The sequence below is a fragment of the Bubalus bubalis genome, chromosome 21 (assembly GCF_019923935.1).
Source record: "Bubalus bubalis isolate 160015118507 breed Murrah chromosome 21, NDDB_SH_1, whole genome shotgun sequence".
Taxonomy (NCBI): domain Eukaryota; kingdom Metazoa; phylum Chordata; class Mammalia; order Artiodactyla; family Bovidae; genus Bubalus; species Bubalus bubalis.
Genome location: NC_059177.1, coordinates 42,792,523 through 42,808,924, shown reverse-complemented (window position 1 = coordinate 42,808,924; position 16,402 = coordinate 42,792,523). Strand labels below are relative to the sequence as shown.

Genomic DNA, 16,402 nt, shown 5'->3' with positions numbered 1-16,402 from the left:
ACTTCACTTTCACTTTTTGCTTTCACACAATGGAGAAGGAAATGGCAACCTGCTCCAGTGTTCTTGCCTGGAGAATCCCAGGGACAGGGGAGCCTGGTGGGCTGCCGTCTATGGGGTTGCACAGAGTCGGACACGACTGAAGCGACTTAGCAGCAGTGTGTGTGTGTGTTTTCTTTTAAGCCCTGGGATGAATAAATGTGCGCTGTGACAACACAAGTGATAACTAATAGATCTGTTGGCTTTTGCTAGATCTAAAGCAAAACCCTGGGATTTCACAAAACAGATGCTACAAATGGATAGTGCTTTGTTTTTAATTGTGGGAAATTTCAAACATTCGGAAGTAGAGAGAATAGTGTAAACACCCACGTACCCATTGAACAGCTTTAACAATGATTCACTCCTCCTATTTCTTCCCCTGGATTATTTTGGAATAAATCAGATATTTCACGTGCTTCAGACTCTCTCTGAAGGATAATGATTCTTTTAAACAATACGTGCATGTGTAGTTGTAGATTTTAAAGACACCTGCGCCGTAGCATGACGAGCACACGGTGGTGCCTCTCCAGTGCTGTGGGTCGTCTCAGAGCCTGGCTCTCCGGCCTTGTAATAGTGGTCTTATATATTTCTCATAGGCAGGGTTCCCCTGTGAGTAGAAAGAAGTGCATTGTTAAAACAGACTTTTTCTGCCAGGATTAATGACTTTCACTTTCACATTAAGTTTGTAATTTCAAAACAGTAATGTTACATAAGATTCTTAATTTTTAAATGTATTTTTAAAATCCATTTTGTGATGAACATATGGGGAAACATTTTTTCCCAAAGGGCATCCTTCCTTTTCTCATGCAGATTTCAAATTGTGGATGCAGGTGGCCAATTAAAAAACCACAGCTTATCATTTTGCTTTGGGGATTTAATACAAATAAGAGGCTTCACTCTTTGAAATTGAGCACATTAACCAAAAAACAAGAAACCAGAAGGTGGAATGAAATAAGCAGCGTTCTGTGTCAGAATTGGGTGTTCTTAATATACCTTGTTTGCTCTCTTTAAAAATATTCATTTATTTATTTATTTTTTGGCCCCATCGCACAGCACGTGGGATCTTAGTGCCCGACCAGGGATTGAACCTGTGCTCCCTGCGTTGGGAGTGTGGAGTAGTCTTAACCACTGGACCACAGGGAAGTGCCTACCTTATTCTCTAATGTGATGTCTTCATTTCACTGCTCTACCCTCATCTTTTACGATATCGTTTCACTTTTTTGCCTGTCTGAGCTGAAACTGTAAGCTCCCTGATAACAGGGGTTCTCCACCGTGTCCTCAGCACCTATAGCTTCTGGTATACATCATATGCTCAACAACTATTTGTTAAACGATTGAATGAGCGAATGAATCGGTAGGTGTGTTGAACATCTGGCAACCATTTTAACAAATTTCTACAGTAGAATAATTGGGGGGAGATAGGATTCTTGTTTAGAAATTATCCCCAGTGGTGTCTCTACTGCTTGCATCTATAGGGAACCTCTTAGAGGAGTTCTAGTGGGGAAGGGTTAGGGTCACTGCAGATGGTGACTGCAGCCATGAAATTAAAAGAGGCTTACTCCTTGGAAGGAAAGCTATGACCAACCTAGACAGCATATTAAAAAGCAGAGACATTACTTTGTCCACAAAGGTCTGTCTAGTCAAGGCTATGGTTTTTCCAGTGGTCATGTATGGATGTGAGAGTTGGACTGTAAAGAAAGCTGAGCGCTGAAGAATTGATGCTTTTGAACTGTGATGTTAGAGAAGACTCATGAGAGTCCCTTGGACTGCAAGGAGATCAGTCCTGGGTATTCACTGGAAGGACTGATGTTAAAGCTGAAACTCCAGTATTTTGGCCACCTCATGCGAAGAGCTGACTCACTTGAAAAGACCCTGATGTTGGGAAAGATTGAAGGCAGAAGGAGAAGGGGACGACAGAGGATGAGATGGCTGGATGGCATCACCAATTCAATGGACATGGGTTTGGGTGAACTCCGGGAGTTGGTGATGGACAGGGAGGCCTGGCGTGCTGCAGTTTATGGGGTCACAGAGAGTCGGACATGAATGAGCGACTGCACTGAACTGAGTGGGGAAGGGGAACAGCCTTTTGCAGTTCATTACAAAGAAACGGGCTTGAGATAGCATCCAAATCGGGGGGAAAGACAGGAGACACCGAGGAGAGAGTAAACCATGGGAGTGCATCCTGCTGTCTGGGTTAGAGCTCAACACTTAACCTCCCCGAGACAGAAGAGATGCTTACAGTTCTAACACGTTTCACTCAGCATAGCATTTTCCTTTTGGTAGAAATGTCAGGGAAATAAATTCCTGTTTGTACTTTTGTGTCTGACAAGGCATATTTCAGAGTAGCTTTCATTTTAATTGATTTGAAATACCTGTAGTGTTCCTTTTTCTGCTAGGGCAAACGGGGGCAAATGTTTCTTTCTGCAGTTTCAAAATTACCTACAGCAGATTAGAAAATAACTCTTTAAAAGTGCTATTTTGGTAGTCCGTAGAGGAGCCGGGAATGTAAGATGAGGGGGCTGAATATCGGTAGTCAAACAAGTGTCATTTCAACTAGCTGGAAACAGTCCTTCAAGGTCAGGTGTGAACTCACGTTCCTAAAGTGTGCATGCAAGAGCCACGTTGCTCTCCCTTTCCCTTTTTAGCGAGGTGAGATGCACTGGGATGGCGGGAGTTGGCATTACTGTGTGTGCAGCAGGGTCCTTGTCCCCCTGTGCAGGTCGCAGAACCATGTTCATTTACTCCGTAATGCAAAGCATCTACTCTGGTAGACCCTGGAGTTGGGACGATGAATTCCATCCTTGTTCACAGTCAAGTGGCGGCAGATTGGGGAGGGTGCCTGGGATGTCGAGCATCCACATTCCCTACCCAGTGTGCTGATGCCCTGGGTCAGTGACGCCGCTCATTTAGACAAGCCTGCAGTCATACAGTGTCCAGAGTAAATTCTTTCAAGAAGAAGGGTAGAAACAAGTAAAAGACAGAGAGCCCCCTCTGTTCTTTGGTGAAGATGAGGAACAGGAGAACTGGCATGCTTCCTCGCATTGCTGCTAAAGCAGCTTTGAGCTGGATATGGCAGTGCTCCCTGACAGGTGTTAAGGCAGGGGAGGTTTTTCTCTCGAGCATCAAAGGGCATGTGTGTCTCTTTAGACCACAGGGGCTAATCTAGAGGGATAGGATCGCTGTAGCTCTTTGCCAGGGTTTAAACGTTAGAAAGTAGAGATCTAATCATTAGAAAAGGTAACATAATGTAAGTAGCTTGACTGTGCTAACCAATAAATGTACAGTCTTTAGGTAAGCTCTTGATATTTCCTTGCTGAGTTAGAAGGGTGCCTTCCTGGAGACAGGGAAGGACCGAAACGGATTGGCCTTCTATCTGATAAGCTTCTGGGGGGTAACTGGTTGTGGTGCAACTTAAGATAACCATGTTAAATTAAGCTGTGAGGTATGACAGGATGCAGAACGTTAAGAGCAAGTCTAACACCATGCTAAGTGTGAATGGACGCCTGAGAGGTGCCAATTTGATGAGGTGTTAAGACACTTTTTCTGAAATTTGACAGAAGGTAAAAAAGTAGGCTTCATCATCTGAATAACACATTTGCAGTATAGAATTCAAAATAGCCTGTTGTGTAGCTATAGAGAGCCTTTGTTTTGATCATCTGTATCAAGTCAGCTATTAAATGTTGGTTTCCCAAATTCTAAATGCAGGAGCCATTTCTCTCCTCCAGTTAATGTACCCATTGATATTCGTCAAGTTTCCCTCGAGGCTCACAGCAGAGAGTCTGGGACCCTGGCCCTAGGCTGTTAGGATTTATTGGGTCCTCCCCCTTCTGTTAATGAGTTCTGGTGGTCTCTCTTAGGACAGCTGGGCATCTTTTCACCGTCACCTTTGTACTTGTCATTCACTCGGCTTCCCTGGGATACTGATGCATTGCCGCAGCCCCCTCTGTCCCTGGGGTGTTGTTCCTTAAAGAGGAAGGCGGCATCTCTCCCAGGTGGTGAGATCTGAGAGAGACACCCCCCCCCACCACCCCAAGCTTCCTGTCCTCTCAACACCTGCTGTATCAACACTAAACTGAGAGTTAAAAGGCTGAAAATAAGGTGGTTAAATCAGTGCAGCCGTTTGTCTTCTTATTTCTGTTACTTAAACGCCAGCCTGCCTCTCCGTGTGTATGCCCTTGGGTATGTCAAGCTGTGATTTAGAGCTTGGTCCTTCCTCCTAATTCCCTTCACCAAATTCTGAGCAGTGCATTTTGCTGATTACAGTTCAAACTCAGAGACGCTGCCAGGCCACATCCCTGCTCCTGTTTTTTTTTTTTTTTTGTATTCTTAAAATATTGTAAATAGATATACTATGCCAAGCAATTTCTAACCTAATGGACATCGATTGCCATGGGAAAGCATGGAGGTACAGTTACTGCTTGTTCCCTGCTCTCTTAGGTAATTTATCAAGTGTTCTAGTCAGCTACCTCAGTATTGGTGGGTGACTTCTGAGCCCACTGGAACAGACGTTCATAGGCATGTCCATCATAACAGCCAAGCGCTGAATTTAAACACTGATCCGTGAAGTCAAAAGCATCAGTTAACAAGATAGCATCCTTCCTGAGAGGAAAAAAGAGTTTGTGAGTATATTAGATTGCTTGATTCATCTGGAATGGTGAATAACAACATCTAATTAGAAGTTGCATCATTATCCACTTTTTGAACAGCTCAGTTTTAATTTTTTTTGGAAGTTTTAATTTTTGATCAGTTATATAGGCACAGTAGAAAGAGTCAAATAGGTTTTCAAGGCTTGTTATTTAAACTCAGCGTATCCCTGCTTCTCACCTCCATTTCTTCCCCCCCAGCCCCTAGAGGCAGTCGAAGTTTTACTCTCTTAGCGGGTATTTAGGGAACTGACCTGAATGCCTCTCAGTGTCTTGTTTGTATTACTACTTTCTGTTCAGTGTTGCTAGATATCATCTGTTGTCTGTTACAGAAGATTGGATCTGTTTTAGCACGCCTCTCCTTGCTTGTGCCACCGTGCCCTCCCCACCCCTAGCCTCTGCCTCCTCTCCTTGGTCGTCCTGCCTCCTAGTATAGTTAGTTTCGGCCAGACTAACATTCAGTGCTTACCTTGTAACGGCTGTGTATTCTATCTGTTATTATGACTTTAGATGTTCTCTGTTCACAGCTCGGCCATGTTCCACCAACGCTCTCCTGGCCCTTCTGTTATAATTCTTAGTGATTTCACTGTCTGTGTGGACGTTCCTCTAGAACTTGATGTCTCAGTTCCTTGACTTTCCTGCACTGATCTTCTGCAGCCTCCCTCTGTCTGCCAGGGTCACACACCGGGGCTTGTCATCCATGTCTTCATTTCACCGTAAGCCCAGCCATTTTCTTTTTCACCGTTTCTTGTCTTTCTAGCTTACTCCCTCTACTTCTCTGACTTCTGTAATTCTCATTTTACCTTTCAGGCAGCAAAATTATTTTCTTTTAACCTATGGAATGAAGTTATTTAAAAACTTGTTTACATGCTTCTCTTCCTTTTTTAGCAGAGGATATGAAATAAAATACATGACTGTTTACACTCTTCCCTAACCCTTGTTTCACACGGCATTTGAGGTGCGTGGGATACTGTCCTTACTTTAATCCTGGATGGCCTTTCCTCATCATTATGACATGGTTTTCCTACAGGGCTGTTCATAATTCTTTGACTCTACTCGCACCTGCTGCCTCAAGTCCCTTTTCTGTGTGGGCTCACTTTCTTCATCCATCTGAAATTCCATGGTCTGTTATATTCACTCACTGCAAGATACATTCAACAGGTTTTCTTGCTTGTCATACTTGTTCAGCAAAACACCATCCCTTGTTATATCCCGTTTTCCACCGGCTTTGTCCCGCACCTTTGTAACAATACATGCCTGAAAAAACCAATACTGACTGCCCTGAAGACTCGAGCGGGCCCTGATGGCTGCTTGGCAGTCATTCTTGGCTCGAATTCATTCACTTGTTCATTCTCTTACCTTCTCTCCCACCTGCTCTTTGATCCTCAGATCTGTGGTGCCCACTTCCCCATCTCTCTTAACCTAGGTGACTTTGAGTCCCTTTTCACTGGTGTGAAAATAGGAGTGGTAAGAGGAGTCCACAAGTTCCCAAGTATGCATGTAAACATACGGGGTTTTCTCTCTCTGAACAGCTACACTGTCCTAGTTACCAGCTCAGGCCAGTCCCCCCTTGTCCACTGATACCTTCCCCACTTGCCCAGTAGAGCCATGTTCCAGAAGTCCTCCTGTATTTCCACCGCAATGTCGAAATTCCCGTCTGTACTGGATCATGTCCATCAGTGTACAAACAGGCTGCCATTTCTCCCATCTGTATCAAAACACTCATTTGACTCTGTTTCCCTCCCCATCGTTTCACCTGTACCTTGCCTCCCCTTTGTGACAAAACTCCTTGAAAGTGTCCAGCTTCTTTATGCTTGCTCTTTGCAGTTCTTCTTGTCTGGCTGTTCTCCTCAGCTAGATTCAGGTTTTCTTCCCTCCACTCCGCTTAAGCAGCTTTTGTCAAGGTCGTCTCCTCCTTGTCTTTGAAGGGTCCTGAGACTCAGTGCCTGGGCCTCTCCTCTTCATACACTCACCCCTCGTGATACTGTCCTGGTGGCTTTAAATACCAACCGCACGCCAGTGGCTTCTGCATTTCTCTCTCCAGCCTCACCTGCTTACTAACGGTTTACATGATTTCTAGCGGGCTCTTCAAATTTGAGGTATTCAAAAGCAGCCTCCTGATCTTCGAGAAATTCTGTCCACCCTACCCAAACCTGGCTCTCCTGTAGCCTTCCCCGTTTACAGTAAATGGTGACTCGGTCCTGGCCCCAAACCTGAGCTCCTCTCAGTCTCTTACTTTCCACGTCAGATCTGTTAGCAAATCTTGTTCTGTCTCAAGAATAAACCCAAATTTGGACCGCTTCCCCTCACCTCCAGTGCTGTCACGCTGGTCCAGTCCGCCAGCATCTCTCACCGGGCTTATTGCGGCCTCCTAACTGGTCTCTCTGGAGAAGGCAATGGCACCCCACTCCAGTACTCTTGCCTGGAAAATCCCATGGACGGAGGAGCCTGGTAGGCTGCAGTCCATGGGGTCGCTAAGAGTCGGACACGACTGAGTGACTTCACTTTCACTTTTCACTTTCATGCATTGGAAAAGGAAATGGCAACCCACTCCAGTGTTCTTGCCTGGAGAATCCCAGGGACGCGGGAGCCTGCTGGGCTGCCGTCTAGGGGGTCGCACAGAGTCGGACACGACTGAAGCGACGCAGCAGCAGCAGCAGCAACCACCGGTCTCTCTGCTTTTCACCCCTCCCCAGTCGGTTCCTAACATGGCAACTGGAGTGATCCTTTACATACACACCTCAGATTCCCTCAGATTGCGTGTGTGATGCTCAGAACCACTCACAGCGAAGGGCAGAGTCTTGTCTTGGCCGTGCCCTCCAGCCCCTCCGCTGCCCTTCCCAGCACACCCGCAGCTCGCCGGCTTCTGCTCTCATTCTCCACCTCAGTCATGCGACTCCAGCTGCTGCGGCCTTGTCTCTTTCCCTGGGTGGACGTGCCGAGCGTGCTCTGCCTGCCAGCGTTCGTGCTTCTCCCTTGCGTGGAGTGCGCTTTTCCCAGCCAGCCACACGGCTCCTTCTACCTCCCCACCTTCACATCTTTCTTCAGATCATCACCGTCCCTGGGAGGCCCTCTCTGACCTCCTGAAACTCCGGTCCTCCGTCCCCAGCCGCAGCGTTCCCGATCCCCGGCCCTGCTGTCCTGCCTTTGTAGTGTTTGTGACCGCTGCCTAAATGTTTGGCCTGTTCATGGGTGTGTGTTGCCTCTCCTCTGGCCTTTTCAGCCTGAAACTCGTAGCTTCATTTGAGGAATGTTTTCTTGCACTGTTTTATTAATGATTTGCTCCCTTCGGTATTTTCTGTCTTCTCTTTCTAGTCCTGCTCTTCAGATGGACAGTGAGGATCAGTCCTCTCACTATTTTTTATCTTCTGTCCTTTTTCTGTCGTCTTCGGTTTGCTTGCTTTCTACGAGATTTCTGCAGCTTTGTCCTCCGGTCCTTCAGCTGAGCTTCTCATTTTCGCTGTCATTGATTTCACAGAACTCTTTCTGTTGCTCTTCTCTGAATATTACTTCTTAAGAAATGACGTTCTTTTCTGCTTGCCATATGTCCTGTGAACTCTTTGAGGATGTTACTGATCTTTCAAAAAAGTTTTCACCCAGAAGATTCTCTTGTGTCTTTGGAGTTGCCTTGTTCTTGCTTGGTCTCTGTCTTTTATGACGGGTTTTCCTCGAGTGCTGGCAATCCCTGAGTGTCTGGTCATAGCTAAGAGTAGGACAGTCTAGCTGATGACAAGTCTGGTGTACTTGTCAGTGTGGAATTCCCTGTGGGCTGAACTGGGTGGACCACTGGGGAACCCCGGTGTCAGTATCTTCACATCTCTCTTCTTTGGACTGGTCAGATTCTCCAGAGAAGGACCATGATGTCATTTTCCTACAGGACACTGACCTGGCCGCCTGTTTGCTGGGAACCTGTGGGAAAAGGGAGCTTGCCAGGTGGTGCTAGAGGTCCAGAACTGCCTGTCAGTGCAGGAGACATAAGAGAGGCAGGTTTGATCCCTGGATCGGGAGGATCCCCTGGAGGTGGGCATGGCAACCCACTCAAGTATTCTTGCCTGGAGAATCCCAGGGACAGAGGAACCTGGTGGGCTACAGTCCACGGGGTCACAGAGAGTCGGACACGACTGAAGCGACTTGGCACGCATGCACATGTGGGAAAAGAGGGCTGGGGGAGATGGCTGTCAGCCTTAGCCTATAAACATGTCTTCAGGCCCCTGGTTTCTGTAGGGTGGCCCAGTGGTCCTCACCCTCAACTAAGCCTGAGGTCTTCTAGTCTGCAGACCCTCTGCTCAGCCTTCAGCCAGGGTTCGGTCAGGGAAGGTCTTACACCTGCTCAGAGAGGAGGAGGGAAGCGGGGATCCGGCTCCTTCTGAAGTAGACTCCAGCCCACCTTGTCGGTCCTCCCTTCACCCCCGTTGCCAGAGGGACCTGGTGCTGCAGCTCTTGGGTCCTGTGGTGGCCCTTGATGGCTTCTCAGCTTTTGCTACTTTTGATTTGTGATTCAGTGTAATCAGGTCTGCCGAGTCACTGTTTGTCCATCTCCTCTCCAGAGTTCCTGTTTCCCTCTCCTGCGCTCTCTCTCTGTGGGTTTATGCCTTTTAACATTTTAAAATTAATTTATTGATGTTTTTAGTAGGGTTTTAGGAGGGAACAAAAGTAAATGCACATGTTCAGTCTGCCATCTTTGCCTAAAAGTGTCACCCCTGGGATTTTAGGACTGTTTAAACCACTAAAAACTGTTTTAGTTGCTAATTACCATGACGCAGAGAGCTGGTTCTTAGTGTCACTTAGAATAGTGTGCCATCCTTCATTTGTCATCTCAGAAATCTGAGGGTGATGCTGAATAATCAAAGCGTGGAGTGTGGCACAGGACTGTTAAAAGCCTGGAGTCGCTTAGGCTCCTAATTACCCGGCTGCAGTAGGAAGGCTACTTTAGAAACCGTAATGTGAATAAATCCGTGTGTGGGTTTGATGTGCGCACGTTGTCTTTTTTGTCAGTGCTGTCTGTCTTGTCTGAATTGTAAGTCTCTGGGCCCAAGGGAAGCACTCAGCATGCTGTTGCAAATTTAAAAAAAAATCATGCTTATCGGTGATCTTTTGTGTTTCATTATTACCAACAGTCAGGGCTAGAACGTTATCATCTTCATGTGCTTTAAATGCCAAGCGTTTCAGAAAGTTAGACACACTTGGGCTTGAAGTGTGCAGTACTCAATTATGCTATTAATGGTTCTAACCACTGGATTCTCTCTATTAGGGAAAGTTTAATCCCTGGGACATAATTTTACATCTGATACAGTTTTGATAATTTTTAAGTTTCAATTCACTGAGCATCAACTTGGAGTCACAAGTAACATGTTGGATATTGTTCAAAATGAAAAGAAGTTCGTCTAGCTTTTTTTTTTTTTAAATCTCCTTCATGAATATCTCTTTTTTTTAAAAGTTCAACTCTTTATTGGCTGTGCCTTGCGGGATTTGGGATCTCATTTCCCTGACCAGGAGGGATTGAACCTGTGGCTGCTTCCTGCAGTGGAAGCGTGGAGTCCTAACTGCAGGACCATCAGGGAAGTCCCCTTTTCTTTTGTTCTCCTATTGTTGATGGTGTGAACTACTGGAGGTTTTAGGGGAAGAGTCGTACACTTACGTGTCATGCCCTGCGTGGCTCCCAACAAACACAGCAGGCATCGTCTTTTCTCAGAAAAGCAATGTCTCAGCTTGTCTCCTTTTCCATCTTATGGACAATGGTTACTAATTAGTAATAATTTCTATTTCTTCCAGTATCCTGGTCATTTGGGGCTTTGGTCTTCTTAAAGTGATCATTTTGATTATATATAAAGTGACGGGATGAATGTATTCCATTAGCATGTCATGGCGGTCAACTGCACTGCTTATGTGGTCTGTAAAAACTATATTATTGTTGAGCAAACTCCAGGAGATCGTTAAGAACAGCGAAGCCTAGCATGCTGCAGTCCATGCAGTTGCAAAGAGTCAGACACGACTGAGTGACTGGACAACAACAAATTGTTTTACAAGTCAGGACACGAATTACTAGATTTTAAAAATGTCATCTTGAAGCTGAGGAAGTATTAAAGTGAGTTTAGTCAACTAAGCACAGTCAACAAAAATAAGGATATATTTGAAATAAACAATAGCCCAGCCTTCATTTTCACATGCAATTTAAGAGCACGTACTCTGGAGGTAGATGGGTCCTAGACTGTGCCCTGCCCCTCTTCTGGCTGATTGTGTGACCTTCAACCCTAAGTCCCAGTTTTCTACCCTTTATAAAGTAGGGAAATTAATAGCATCCACTTCGGAAGCCTATCAGGATTAAATGAGATGATGAATATAGAAGCTTTTGGCATACTGTCTGGTAAACATAAGTGTTCCTTAAGTACTGCTGCTGCTGCTAAGTCGCTTCAGTCATGTCCAACTCTGTGCGACCCCATAGACGGCAGCCCACCAGGCTCCCCCGTCCCTGGGATTCTCCAGGCAAGAACACTGGAGTGGGTTGCTATTTCCTTCTCCAATGCATGAAAGTGAAAAGTGAAAGTGAAGTCGCTCAGTCGTGTCCGACTCTTCTCGACCTCATGGACTGCAGCCCACCAGGCTCCTCTGACTGGAGTGGGCTGCCATTTCCTTCTCCAATGCGTGAAAGTGAAGTTGCTCAGTAGTGTCCAACTCTTCGCGACCCCATGGACTGCAGCCTACCAGGCTCCTCTGTCCATGGGATTTTCCAGGCAAGAATACTGGAGTAGGGTGCCATCACCTTCTCCATCCTTAAGTGCAGTGTCAGACTTTATTTTTTTGGGCTCCAAAATCACCGCAGATGGTGACTGCAGCCATGAAATTAAAAGACGCTTACTCCTTGGAAGGAAACTTATGACCAACCTAGGTAGCATATTCAAAAGCAGAGACATTACTTTGCCAACAAAGGTCTGTCTAGTCAAGACTATGGTTTTTCCAGTGGTCATGTATGGATGTGAGAGTTGGACTGTGAAGAAAGCTGAGCGCCAAAGAATTGATGCTTTTGAACTGTGGTGTTGGAGAAGACTCTTGAGAGTCCCTTGGACTGCAAGGAGATCCAACCAGTCCATTCTGAAGGAGATCAGCCCTGGGATTTCTTTGGAGAGAATGATGCTGAAGCTGAAACTCCAGTACTTTGGTCACCTCATGCGAAGAGTTGACTCATTGGAAAAGACTCTGATGCTGGGAGGGATTGGGGGCAGGAGGAGAAGGGGATGACAGAGGATGAGATGGCTGGATAGCATCACTGACTCGATGGATATGAGTCTGAGTGAACTCCAGGAGTTGGTGATGGACTGGGAGGCCTGGTGTGCTGCGATTCATGGGGTCGCAAAGAGTCAGACACGACTGAGCGACTGAACTGAAGACTAATTAAGACTCATTAATACTATTCTTGATACACAGTATTAATATGTAGTATGCTTTATTTTATTCATATTCTATAGATTCTATCATTGCCAGATCATGTTAGAGTTTGAGGTAGCTAGATGATTTACTCTGAAACATTTTGGTTGTGATTTTTTCCCCCTTATTTTTTCCCCTTTCTTAATCCATAGTGTGTCCAGGACTGTTGCTGCTTTTGCCAGACCCCCATTTAGCAAGAATTTTGGAGCTGAAGGTTTGAAATGAACAGAGGGTTGAGGGTGAAGGGCAGCCACTCACCGGATGAAGGGGAGCAGGTCCAGGTAGGCTTTTCTCGCCATGTCTATTTGGGCACCAGACAGGAAGCCATCATGGAGGAAGTCGCCCGCGTTAGTCAGGATGCCATGTAGGGCATAGAGGTCAGAGAGGCGTTTGAGCACCTGCTGAATCGCTGGCTGGCTTTCCAGTTTCTGCAGAGATTCTGTGAAAATCTTCACAGTGACATAGTAGAGGTGCGCCTACAAAGATGCAGAGATGCGTTAACCTCTGATTTCTGCCTCCACAAATCATCCCGGAAGCTTGGCAAGACTGCTGGAAGAAGGTTGCTGTGGCCGTGTGTTTCCCAGCAGTCTGACAAGCAGCCGCCTCTCTCCTAGCTCACTGCATCTGGCTAAGCCTTTTCGATGGTGTGCGTGTGTGTGCTAGCGGCTGGTGGGCTCTGGAACTTGGCCCTTCGCTTCTCATTGTGCTTGGGGCAGTTTCAAGTTGGTTTGAAAGAAGGAATACAGGAGTGTTGGAGGCTGACCTGGGCCGGGGGGACAGCACCGCTTTTCTTGAGAAAATAGGTATTTATTGTCTGCCATGTTCACCGCTTTGCCACCTGTACCTGGGCTGCTGACCCCGTGCCGGGTTTGCAGCATTTGGATGTGGTTAAGGAGCGGATGTGCTCTGCCGCCCTCCTGGGTCAGATGCCTTGGTGCTCAGGCTGCACCCAGTGTGGCAAAGTTAGAGACCCTCACTTTCCCACTTACACCCTGGGTCCCTTTTCTCACCTTAGAGCCGCATCCCTGAATTCTCAGGGCTCTGGATTGAAGAGTGGAGTGATGAAGAGCTGCCCGAGGGTGCCCGCCTCTGCCTTACGGAGCAGGAGGGGGGCCAGAGAGAGGAGGGGCTCCTTGGGGCAAGGCTGAGCTGCACCCCGGGACCGTGCTCTGAACACAGTCAGCCTTAGTTTGTGACTGTATTGGTTTCAAGCTTCTCTCCTGTCCAGGTTGGGATGGGAGTGGGATTTATACTCTGTAGCATTTATACTCTGTGATCGGTCATGTCTGACTCCTTGCCACCATTGGACTATAGCCCACCAGGCTCCTCTGTCCATGGGATTTCCCAGGCAAGAAGACTGGAGTGGGTTGCCACTTCCTCCTTCAGGGCATCTTCCCAACCCAGGGATCGAACCCACGTCTCCTTTGTCACCTGCATCGCAGGGGGATGGATTCTTTACTGCTGAGCCACCTGGGGAGCCCTGTTTATATACTCAGGGTGGCTCTCTAAGTTTTACATCTATTAACTCATATAACCTTCACAATAATCCTAAAGGTAGATCCTATTATTAGCTCCATTTTGTGGAGGAAGCGTGTGAGGCATCTAGAGAGTAAGTTCCTCACCTAGGCACTGGCTAATGAGTGGTAGCCAGGGCAGTCAGTCTCTCGATTAAGAATTTGTAGCATTACTTGCTACCCTGCATTGCCAAAGCCACCAGAGACTGAGGCTGGATGTTACTGGGCCAGGACCAGAACTTGGGCCAGGGTTTGCTCCTGCTTGCCCACCCCTCTGCCCCTTGTGTTGCTCTGCTGCACACATCTGGTTTCCAGATGAGACCCAGTTGGGTCCTTGAGGTTTCTGTAGAGGACAAGGCCTCCCAGGGCCCAGAGCCCAGGAAGTGCGGGTTTCCCTGCCCATTATGACTTTAGAGGGTCGGCATCAGCACCGCCTTCCCAAGAAGCTGCTCATCCTTAAAACTGAGATTACGCTCCTCTCCCCCTCAGGGTCATGAGTAGTAAGTGAGGTAACCCCGGCAGGTCGTGCCTGGTGCCTTTGAAGGCAGGGCATGGGTTTGGAAAGCAGGTGAACAGTGGGCAGGTGCGGTTCCTTTCTAGGTGTCTGGTGAGACTGCAGCCTTTGCTTACCCTCTCCTGTGCTGATGGTGCATTGAACACAGCAGGCAGCACCTCTATGGTGGACAGAGTGGAATGGAGGGTGGCAGAATCACACCCACCCCGCCCATGCGATGGAGGTGGCGGGCCACCAGGTGGCGCTCCTGTCTGCCTGCCGCCGGGAGCTGCTGCAGAACCCTGGTGGGCTCTCCCGTTCTAAGGCGGCTGTTTTCTGGGCCTGCTGCCTGAGGATTGAAGTGACCACCTTGGTTCTCCAGCCCTAGGTAGGCCCAGAGTCCCAGCGGCCTGAGCTAGAGCTCAGGAGCCATTCTTAGCTCCATGCCACTCCACTGCTGTCTGAAGCCTGTCCCTTCCTTCTTCCACACCCTGAATATTTCATCCACCCATAATGCATCCACCCACTTCTCTCCTTGCCCTCTGGCAGGTTGATGGTCTGGGGCACCCTCAGCCCTTTCCAGACTGCTGCCAGCTCTGTACTGGCCTCTAGCCTCCAGTCCTCTCCTCCCCCTGCAGCCTGTATGATCTTTGTAGCATGAAGCTCATCGCTACACTTCCCTGATGGGAACCCTGCAAAGGCTTCCCACTGGAGTGAACACAAAACCCAGACTTCTCACAGTGCTGTCGGAGGGGCCAGGCCATGCCTATCTTTCCTTCTCGCCTCCCTCCTTCCTCTCCAGATTCGTCGTCTTCCTTTAGGTTCTCCTTGGAAGGACGTGCATTTCCTCCCGAACACTGTGCCTTTCCTTGCCTCCACGTCTTGCATCTCCTGACCCCTTTGCTGGAAATCCTTCCTCTCCAAAGCCACAGCCTCCACCCACTGCCTGGCTGATTGCAGCTCGCCCTTGCAGTCTTGGCCTGTATGGTTTTTCTGAGAAGCCTTTCTGACTCCTTGAGGGGGGTGGACTTGGACCTGCTGTGGGACCTTGGGGCAGCCTGTATTTCCCCATGACAGTGCTTTCTTGATCGTAGCCATGCATGGCCTCTCTTGAGCCCCCCAGAACCCAGTCTGACGGCGGGTGTTGGAGTGCTCGAGTATTTGCTGGCAGACAGTGAATTATGCACAAACACAAAATACAGTGGAAACGGAATCAGACATCTATGGATTGTCTGTGGGGCTAAGGGGAGACTTGACCTGCTTTTCTCTCTGGGAGGAAATATTTGAACAACCTGAAGCAAATCCAATAACACCGCCTCATTACGTTTTTTCTCTAAGAGCTGCCAGCAAGACTGCTTAGGAGTTAAGTCCTTTAATTAAAATACCCGGGGCTAAAGGCTTGAAAGTGAAATGAGGGCAGCCACTGAGCAGGGCTGAGGCATGATGGCAGGTTTTCTCGGCCTGGCAGCTTGCTGGGGAAACAGAACGGGGCCCTTTCAGCTCTGGCTGACTGGCAGCTCACCTTGGTGGCCTGGACATGGATGACAGTGGTCTGGTTCCACGCATCGTGCTCATCGGCCCCGGCTTGCCTCAGCGTCTGTAAGTGATGCACTGAGTCCTTTATGAGCCTAAAGGCCAGAGGAAAAAAAGGTTCTGTTTCTTGACTGAGTGGAGAAGGGATTAATGGCATTTGATCCCAGGATGCCTGGGGTCCCACAGAAGTAGAACAGTTCTATTTATTGACTGTTTGTTGGTGTTGGAAGCCTAAACAATGTCCTTGTTGTATATAATCTCCTTAACCCTTTTAAGGGTAAGACATTCCCAGTTTGCAGTGGGAAACATGGAGTCCTAGAGAGGTTAATTAAGTGGGTCACGCAGTGAGGAAGGAGTTCGTAACCCCCTAGCTGCGCCAGGCGCTCTCCCCTCTTTCTGATGCGGTCTCCACCCTGATCCCAGTGTTTTCAGGCCACTCAGTTGACTGGCTTCTGTGCCCAAGCAAGGAGAGTGATTTTCCTCTAAGGCTAGTTGAAGCCTGCCAGTCACCCACTGTGCTCCAAGTTCCACCTAAGGGACTTTAGAAAGGAGGAAAGAAAACCATCCTTTGTTCTCCAGACTACAAAATTGGTCATTTGTTTAGTTAACCTTTATTCTCTTATCTTCTGTTCCCTGCCCATCCGCTCCTGACCCTTGGAATTTGTATGCAAAACAAGCTATTTATTAGGCAATACTTACTTTGCTTTGTCACGGGATAGATAAGCACATGACACATCTGAGTTCTGAGCAAAAAGCAATAC

At 47.7% G+C, this 16,402-nt stretch overlaps 1 protein-coding gene across 10 annotated transcripts in view; it reads right to left on the bottom strand.

Annotated features, from left to right (window-relative positions):
* Window positions 1-293: 293 nt before the first annotated feature.
* Window positions 294-16,402, bottom strand: part of ACOX2 (acyl-CoA oxidase 2) — a 30,823-nt gene continuing 14,714 nt past the window's right edge. For 8 of the 10 annotated variants that reach the window (XM_006041366.4, XM_006041367.4, XM_006041368.4 and 5 more), the window contains 4 exons: window positions 15,631-15,736; window positions 12,360-12,577; window positions 4,503-4,635; window positions 294-643 (listed from right to left, as the gene is read on the bottom strand). In XM_006041366.4, coding sequence (XP_006041428.2) covers window positions 581-643; window positions 4,503-4,635; window positions 12,360-12,577; window positions 15,631-15,736 — 520 coding nt within the window. In that variant the 3' untranslated portion in view covers window positions 294-580. Of the gene's footprint in view, window positions 644-4,501; window positions 4,636-5,148; window positions 5,514-7,254; window positions 10,405-12,359; window positions 12,578-15,630; window positions 15,737-16,402 lie in introns of those variants that run through there. The other 2 variants (XR_006547460.2, XM_044933969.2) reach the window with 2 other exon arrangements.